Source organism: Chrysochloris asiatica, unplaced genomic scaffold (assembly GCF_000296735.1).
Source record: "Chrysochloris asiatica unplaced genomic scaffold, ChrAsi1.0 scaffold00016, whole genome shotgun sequence".
NCBI classification, from domain to species: Eukaryota; Metazoa; Chordata; class Mammalia; order Afrosoricida; family Chrysochloridae; genus Chrysochloris; species Chrysochloris asiatica.
This window is the reverse complement of record NW_006408534.1, coordinates 14,601,393-14,610,656: the sequence shown is the minus strand read 5'-3', so window position 1 is coordinate 14,610,656 and position 9,264 is coordinate 14,601,393. Positions and strand designations below refer to the sequence as shown.

Here is a 9,264-nt window from a genome sequence, read left to right as displayed (position 1 = left end):
AACAACACACATATCATTTCAAGACACAAGTGATATGAAGAAAGAGCACAGATTACTATGATAAACTAAAATATTATGGTGTGATCTAAACCAGAAAGTGAATCATGGTTCTTAGGAAAGAAAAGAGATGCAAAGTGAGACCTGAAGGATAAGTTAACTATCAAACAAGTGAAGGAAGGCACAGTCCTTGCTAAGGGTATGTTGTTGTTAAAGTGTTTCAAGTTAGTTCCTGCTTAGGGCATAACATGTACAGAAGACAGGGTGGGAAAGTTAAGTTGCATACAAATTTGGGGATTGGCAAAACATAGATGGTATTTAAAGCTTTGGGACTGGACAAACTTGCACATAAATTGGAAAGAAGGTAATCAGCATACATGCACACACAAAAAAAAATTAGAGAGATTACAGAGGTAGGAATGTTTATGATGTCACTTGAGGTTACAGATTGAATAACTATGGTGAAAGCTGGAACACATGAAGAAAAACAGGGCGTCAGGATTGGATGAAGACTCATTAACAACCTGCGGTATGAATGATACAACCTTGCTTACTGAAAGCAAAGAGGGCTTAAAATACTTACTGATGAAGATCAAAGACCACAGTCTTCCATGTGAGTTGCATCTCAATATAAAAAAACAAAAATCCTCACTACTGGACCAATAAACAACATCCATATAAATGAAGAAAAGATTGAAAAGATTTAATCTTTTTGCTCTTATCAACCATCAACACACATGGATGTAAACCTAAGTTTACAAAATATTATTTGAAAGCAGCAGTTAAGAAATCAAACAACATATTTCATTAAGCAAATCTGTTGCACAAAACCTCTTTAAAGCAATAAAGAGCAAAGATGTCAATTTGAGGACTAAGGTGCACCTGAACCAAGCCATGATTTTTTTTCAATGACCTCATATGCGTGTGAAAGTTGGGATAGTGAATAAGGAAAGGAAGACCAGAGAATTGATGCACTTGAGTTATGGTGTTGGAGGAGAATATTTAAAGTACCATGGACTGCCCAAAAAACCCAAACAGATCTGTGTTGGAAGCAAGGATGGCTAGACTTCGTCTCTCATACTTTAGACCAAGTCAAGAGGGGCCAGTCACTGGAGAAGGATATCATGTCTGGTAAAATGGAGGGTCGGAGAAAAAGAAGAAAACCCTCAGTGAGATGGATTGGCACAGTGGCAGGAGCAATGGGCTCAAATGTAGTAACAATTGTGAGGTTGGCAAAGGACCAAGCAGTGCTTCATTCTGTTGTACAGTGGTCACTATGAGTCAATGCCGACTCAATGGCATTGAACATCAAGGTTACAGAAGAAAGAATTTCAAGAAGGAAGTCATAGTTAGCCTGTGTCAAATACTGCTAAGGTTAAGAAAAGTGAAACCTAAAAGTCCCATGAATATGGCAAAACAGAAGTCACTGGTGACTTAAGAATTATTTTGTGGTCATGTAACTGCATAATCACAAACACATTTTAAATCAAGAATAGTGACTTGTAAACTGCTGTCACTAAGTAAAGCTGCAAGCTAATTCCATCAACTCAACAGTTTGGCTACTTTTTTTTTTTTTTATCTTAAACTCTTCCTTTTTCCCTTCTGTTCTTTTTATCTTTACTATTCTTCTTGTTTACTCCTAGAAATAATAAATTAAAGTCACTGTGCTTTTTACTATGTTAAAGATGCATGACCCTGCAACTGGGATTTATACCTAAAGAAACTAATGGAATCTGATAACTAGACACCAGATTTCTAAGTCTATTTACCAAGAGTGCATAAAAATCTAAGTAAAAAGAGAAATGAAATCTCTTACTCATTCCTACTCTAAAGACCAACAGTGTAATAAAAGAATATTAGAATGCCTTGTTGTTGTTGTTAAGTGCCGTCGAGTCGGTTCCGACCCATAGCGACCCTGTACAGGGTTTCCGAGGGTGTAAATCCATAGGGACCCTGTACAGGGTTTCCGAGGGTGTAAATCCTTACGGGAGTAGAAAGCCTCATCTTTCTCACGCAGAGCGGCTGGTAGTTTCGAACCGGTGACCTTAAGGTTTACAGCCCGATTCGTAACCACTACGCTACCAGAGCTCCATTAGAATGCCTTAACAGAACTTATTTCCCCAGAGTCACAACATCACTATCCTTTCGTCCTGTAGCTTTGTAAAAATGAGTCTGTGATTAAATGGATACTGTACTTTGAATCTAACTGAATTCAAATATATTTAAAAGGTGATTCATTTTTTCAAATAATTTACAAAAGAGAATGAGGAATGAAAACAAGAAACAGAAAAAGTGGGATAAGGGATGTTACACTGAGGGACTGCAATCAATGAGATGAAGTCTATCAGATGTGTTCAATGTAAAACTGATGCTCTGCTCTGTAAAATCTTTACCCAATTCACAATTAAAAAAAAACAAAAAACAATTTACAAAATATTATTTGAAAGCTTAGTCTTCAAATGAATTATGATGTTTTAATTTACAAATGTTTGCATATAATTTTTCAGGGACATAAGTTATACAAAATGTTTCATACCAACTTGCATTGTTGCACAGTAATAACCCAATCGTAATTTATTCACCACCTATCAAAGCTGGCTCACAAAACAAAAGAACTTTGTTTTTGGTAGTTTAAAACAACAAAGGCCAACCAAAACAATTTCAATTTGAATTTCATGACACAGCAAAAGGCATTTTGCATCTAGAAGACACAAAAACTAGTTATCAAAGAATATCTTGTAGAACATTTACAAATATTTGGGTGTGACCCTATTACTCAACAGACACACTATTGGCATCTAAACTGAAATTTTTTTCAATGTGAAGGACTGTCAAGAAAAAAAAATTCTTGCTAAATAGCATAGTACTCCCTCTCTTCCTAATCACTGCGATAAAAAAATATTCCACCTAAAATTCTGGATTCTCCCCAGGGGTGTTATATGACACCATCCACAGTTGAGTACCATTAATATCAGTTACAAGACACTGCAACCTTTTTCTATCTTAATGAAGACTGATCTAAAGTAGATGCCCAGATTTCTGTCCTAGTAAACAAAGTATGTGTAGTGGTGGTGGCTGTATGTCATCGAGTTATTTTCTACTCCTAGTGAATCTGTATCCGGTTTCTGAGTCTGCAAATCTTTACAGAAGCAGAAAGCCTCATCTTTTTTCTGCAGTGCAACTGGTTGATACCAACTGCTGGCTTTCAGGTTGGCAGCCCACCTCATAATCCACTATGCTACCATGACTCCTTAAACGAAGTATACTTAATATAATTTTACCATTTCTTGATGGTGTTGTTGTTGAGTGCCATCAAGTCGGTTCCGACTCATAGTGCATCCAAGGAGTAGTTGGTGGGTTTCAACAGACAACATTGTGGTTCTCAGTCCACTGCTGATCCTACAGCACCACACCAGAAGTTCTTTCTTGATAATGTTGTTGTTATGTGCCATGGAGTTGGTTCTGACTCACAGCGACCCTGTACAGGGTTTCCGAGGCTGTAAATCTTTTATGGGAGCAGAACGCCTCATCTTTCTCCCACAGAACAGCTGGTAGTTTCGAATTGCTGACCCTGGGGTTAGCAGCCCGATTCGCTACCAGAGCTGCTTTTTCTTGATAATTGTTGTTGAGTGCTGTCGAGTCAATTCTGACCCTGTATAGGGTTTCCAAGGAGCAGCTGGTAAACTTGAACCAGCTTCTTGATAATAGAAGGTATTAACTATGAACAGTGACTATTATGTGCTAATACAGTAATGCTCTTAGAAATTAAAGTTTGTGGTATCTTTTGTTGATGTTTTAGTGCCGTAAAGTCGATTTTGACCCATAGCGATTTTGACCCAGCTGGTGAGCTTGAACTACTGACCTTGCAGTTCAAATGACTTTGCAGTCTGATGCATTGGCCCACAGTACCACACCATTAATCCCAGGATTGTTGTTGTTGTTGTTGTTAAGTGCCATTGAGTCGGTTCCGACCCATAGCGACCCTGTACAGGGTTTCCGAGGGTGTAAATCTTTACGGGAGTAGAAAGCCTCATCTTTCTCCTGCGGAGCGGCTGGTAGTTTCGAACCGCTGACCTTAAGGTTCGCAGCCTGATTCGTAACCACTATGCTACCAGAGTTACTGTAAACATTACCTGTTTTAGATCCATGATCCAGTTTGTCCTTTTTGGTCAAGGTCATTCCCTCCTAAATTGTCTACCTCTAGCAACCACTCTCCACTAGAGTATTTCTGATGTGACTAAAACCATACTTCCTTCCAACTCAAGAGCATATAACAAAAACAATAAAAGCCATACTTATTGAATCAAAAGCCTGAACTGATAGACAAATGAAGGCTTGAAGATGGCTCCAGGTCTTCCTAAGAAGGTGCATGGGCTTCAAGATAGCTATCTTCTTTCTCATTAAAAACTTTTTTTGTTTTTACATACTTTTAGTTTTTTAACTGTGCTATGACTAGCAACTTCAAACATCTGACTAGGTGAGTAGTCAAAATAACAAAGCACTTTATTACCAAATAATCAATTAGACGGTCTAAAGTATACTGCTTGGTACTACCAAACAAACACCCTAAACTTTGTCTGCCATGAGTTGATTCCCACACGGGAGGTCAGAGTAGAACTGCCCCAATAGGATTTCCAAGGCTTCTGTATGGAGGCAGACAGTCACATCTTTCTCCCATGTTGTACCTTGTGGGTTAGAACCACAAACCATTTGGATAGTAGTCGAGTGCTTAACCACTGAATCTTACCAAACACTCTAACCAAGTATTAGAAATAGTATTGATAATATTTATATAACTCACCTGATTTCTTTTAGTCCTTCTCTCTGGATAACTTGAAGAATTTCTTTATGACTCATGGGTGTATTGGGGTATTTTTCTAAGACCTGAGAAACAAGTATATAATAATAAATTATTTTTTATTATAAGTCCTATTCTTATATTATCTTTTAAGTCCATCCAGTTTTCCATGACCTATCCACAACACCATGTATACGATAACATTCATTCTTCTAATTATTATAATTGTATCTTAATAACTATATCCAGCACAAACACAGTCAAAGACTTTTCATCTCTTATATTTTAGGGTAATACCTGGAAAATAAACCAAATATAAGGGTTTTCTTTCCCTCAGTAATAAGCAATAAGCCAAATGGTGAAATAAAAATTGATCAAAAAGACTAACATTGATGATCAAAAAGACATTAGCAATACATACAGTTATGTTTACTTTCTGCTTGTGCCCCTATATCCCATCCATCCCCACATGTGACCCTCTGACACTAACTGAATTGCAACTCATAGGGAACCTTTAAAGTAGGCTAAAACTGTCCCATAGGGTTTCCTACACTACAATCTTTTTCCCACTGAGCACCTGGCAGGTCCAAACAACCAATCTTTCAGGTAGCATCCAATCTTTGAACCAACAGGGCTCCTTCGCCTATGATATGCACCTTTAAGAATAGCATAATCCACCTTTGCATCACCTAAAGAACCAAGTATAGAACAGATAATAGATTACTAACTATAACATATTTACAATTAGGTTACAATGACATTAAAATAGCAAGCTTCTCCCAGAAAATGCGACAAAAACCTAGGCAGAAACACCCCAACTTGCAGATAGTACTCATCTGACCTAGCTTCTTTAATGGCTTCATAATCAGAACTCGACAAGAGGACGATAAAGGAAAAGAGGGTAAATTCCTATAATTTGATGAACCTGACCTATACGCATAGATGTAGTAGCTCAAAATACCAACAGAGAGGGAAGGAGTCTTCACATCAAGTGTCAATGCTATCTCTTCACTCCCCACCCCCACCATACTTCAGGGTACATAAGGACGGGCAACTTAGACACTGGCTACCTGAAATGAGGGGTGATTAAAGGCACTAAGTAACTAGCTTATAAGATTTCAAGAGGGAATTTAGTTTAAGTGTATGTGTTTCCAATGAATAGTTTCCATCTTGTCTAGATGGGTCTGGTGAAGAGATGGGGATAAGATTTGTATGATTCAATAGTGAGTAATCGTTATTATGAATAAGTGTGACTGTCACAACTGTAAAGGTAGAAGTTTTGTGACAACAGGGAAGTGGTTAACCTTACAGTCCAGAAACAGAGGACCCGAGGACCATCAAGGAGGAGAAGAGCACAAACGGAATGTGGGACCTTATCCAGAAAAGCAGCGACACCAGACATGGAGGCAGAGATGGGGACATGGAGAGGGGGAGCAGCTGAGGGATCTAGATTCATGGGAAGAGAGGGATTGAGAGCTGGTGGCCAGAAGACTGACTTGCAGAATGTGCCCTTTGGTGGTGTAAATTATTATATATGCCTGAGTGGTTTTAAAAAAAAAAAAAAGCTAAGGTGAATAGAGAGGGAGAACAAACAAGTTGGTGGATTGGCTAGAAGTACAGTGAGGAGCTCCGTCAGCAAAAATACAGAATACCGGACCAAGCAGACTCAGGGGATGATCCCAGAACTCTGAACCACATACAAAGATATATTTAGAAAGTTGGAAGGCTTGTATCCAGTGGAATTTGTAGCAGAAGCAAGAAATCCAGGACTTTCTAATCTAAGGCACTCAGCTGTTCCCTGAGTGGCCATCTTAGGCGAGACTAAATGGGGAAAGGATCGGAGCAGCCACGGACAAGTGACAGAACCATGAATAAAGGTGTGGACATTCTTTTTAGTGTAACTGTTAGTTGGTCTATCTGCGCATCTCCATTCTGGTGACTAGAGGGGGTGCCTGAGAGAGTGGACAAACCACCCCCACCCCCACCGGGTTCTACTACCCATCCATGCACACATGTGTAGTCAAAATGTAAAGGTACAGTTTCCACTTAAAACCAAACAGCAGCAAGGAGGAAGGCAGAATCTCCAGTGAGTACTGTCCAACCTGTCTAGGCGGAGCTGATGAAATGAAATGCAGATGGGTCTCTTGTGGTACAATAGTGAATAATTGTTATCAGGACTGATTGTGAGGGTTGGAAATGTAAAGGTAGACATTTTATAGCAGGGAAGGGAGTGATTAACTTTGCAGTCTAGGATCAGAGGTCCCTAGGACCATCAACGGAGAAGAGCTGAGAGTGGGACCCTACCCAGAGAAGCAGCGATGGCTGAGATGGAAGCAGAGACGATGACGTGGAGCGATGGAGCAGCTGGGGACTTTAGATCCAGAGAGGGAGAGCCACTGTGTGCTGAAGGCTTGAGGGGTGGGGGGTGGAGAGATAGTGTAGGGGGCAGGCTTGCAGGGTATACCCTTTGGTTGGTTGATGATGCATGGAGGGGATTGGAACCATGGCAATGAAATGATATACGATAGAATGAATGTAAAACTAATGTTCTCCCATGTAAACTATCATATAATTCACAATAAAACATTAAAAAAAAAAAAAAAAACCATCAATGCAAAACCGGCCCTGAACTGTTTATCAACCTGCACACTAAGTATAGATACAAAGCTCCAAGGAAAGTCTTCTTCTTATCTAAGAAGCAGTTAAGGATGTAAAAGAGCAGAGGGGAAACCACTGGAGGTTTTTTTTACCCTTCTCCACTCTCCTCTCCCTAAGGAGCTCTGGTAGCGTAGTGGTTATGAATCGGGCTGCGAACTGCAAGGTCAGCAGTTTGAAACTACCAGCTGCTCCGTGGGAGAAAGATGAGATTTTCTGCTCCCATAAAGATTTACAGCCTCGGAAACCCTGTTCAGGGTCGCTATGGGTCGGAACAGACTCTACGGCACTTAATAACTACTCTCTTCTTCCTAGGCCGCAGGCAATCCCATGGCAACCGCTGTGGCAGTGATAGTTGGCATCAACAATGAATAGACAAGCACCCACAACTTCAAGAAAGGGGAATCTTTCTTTGTGACACCAGAAAACATAGTCTAATGAGCGTGGGGAGAAGGCCCATAGCCTATATTCTGTCTATGGTCCTTCTCCACCAGTTGGCTGCCAGTTTCTTATACTGTGGTGGCTTGTGTGCTGCTGTGATGCTGGGAAAGCTATGCCATCACTATGTTAAACACCAACAAGATCAACACTAGCGGACAGGCTTCAGCAGAGATTCCAGACTAGGACAGACAAGGAAGGAGAGACAGACTACTTCTTCTGAAAGTGTAGCCGCTGAAAACCTTACAAACAGCAGAGAAACACTGTCAGATACAATGCCAGAAAACTCTCCAGTTGAAAGGCACTCAAAATATGACTGGCGAAGAGTCACCTTCTCAAAGTAAAGTTGATCATAATGAAATTAATGGAGAAAACCTTTCAGAACCTTCATTTGATGATGGGACACAACTTGAAATGAGAAGAAACAACTGAAAACAGCTACAGATATCCATTACTAATCAAAATAAAGAATGTGTTTAGTATCAATCTAGGAAAATTAGAAATTGACAAAAAATAAAATGAAACACATTTAGATCAATATCCTAGGCAGTGGTGAACTGAAATAGACTGCTATTTTGATTACGACCATTCTAAGGTTTACTATGCTGGGAATGACAAATTGAAGAAGTATTCATTGTTGAAAAGAACATCTCAAGATCCATCTTAAAGTACAATGCTGTCTGTGATAGGATAATATCCAAACACCTACAAGGAAGACCAGTTAATACCACTATTATTAAAATGTACACACCAACTACAAAAGCCAGTGATGATGAAATTAAAGGGTTCTACCAAGGTCTTCAATTTGAAATTGATCAAACTAATTACAGGTGAGGGGAATGTGAAAGTTACAAACAAAGAGGAAGGATCAGCAGTCAAAAAGTAGACAGAAACTATGCTGAATATCACATGATAGAATTTTGTATAACACGATCGATTTTTCATTTTAAAGTAGATGGTCAAAGAAAAAGAGGAAGATTTCCCCGGTCCAGCAAGATGGAATGGCACAGTGGCTGTGATAATGGGCTCAAACCTAGCAATTGTATGGCTGGCACAAGACCAAACAGTGTTTCGTCTGTTGTGCATAAAACTGCAATGAGTTGGAGCTGACATGATGGCACCTAAAAACAAACATCTTACCAGGCAGAAAGCAAAGATCTAGAGAAGTTAGACTGAATAGCCTGAGTCTAGCAGAACTCTTAATTCTCCTAACTAAAGAAGGAAGTAGTAGATCTTTATATAAAGGAGAGTTCAGTGAAGGAGAAAAAACCTTTTTAACTAAAATATGCACTCAAATGTATAAAGTCATATCTCTATTCAATAATAGAATGGGTCTTTCATTGTTATGGGGAAAAAAAAACCCTAACAGGACTACA

At 39.3% G+C, this 9,264-nt stretch overlaps 1 protein-coding gene across 1 annotated transcript in view; it reads right to left on the bottom strand.

Moving 5' to 3' along the window:
* The window catches only part of ASXL2 (additional sex combs like 2 (Drosophila)), a 200,668-nt gene that overhangs the window by 115,528 nt on the left and 75,876 nt on the right, over positions 1-9,264 (bottom strand). The window contains exon 2 of the mRNA XM_006835227.1: positions 4,799-4,881. Within this exon, the coding sequence (XP_006835290.1) occupies positions 4,799-4,881 (83 nt within the window). The remainder of the gene's footprint in view (positions 1-4,798; positions 4,882-9,264) is intronic.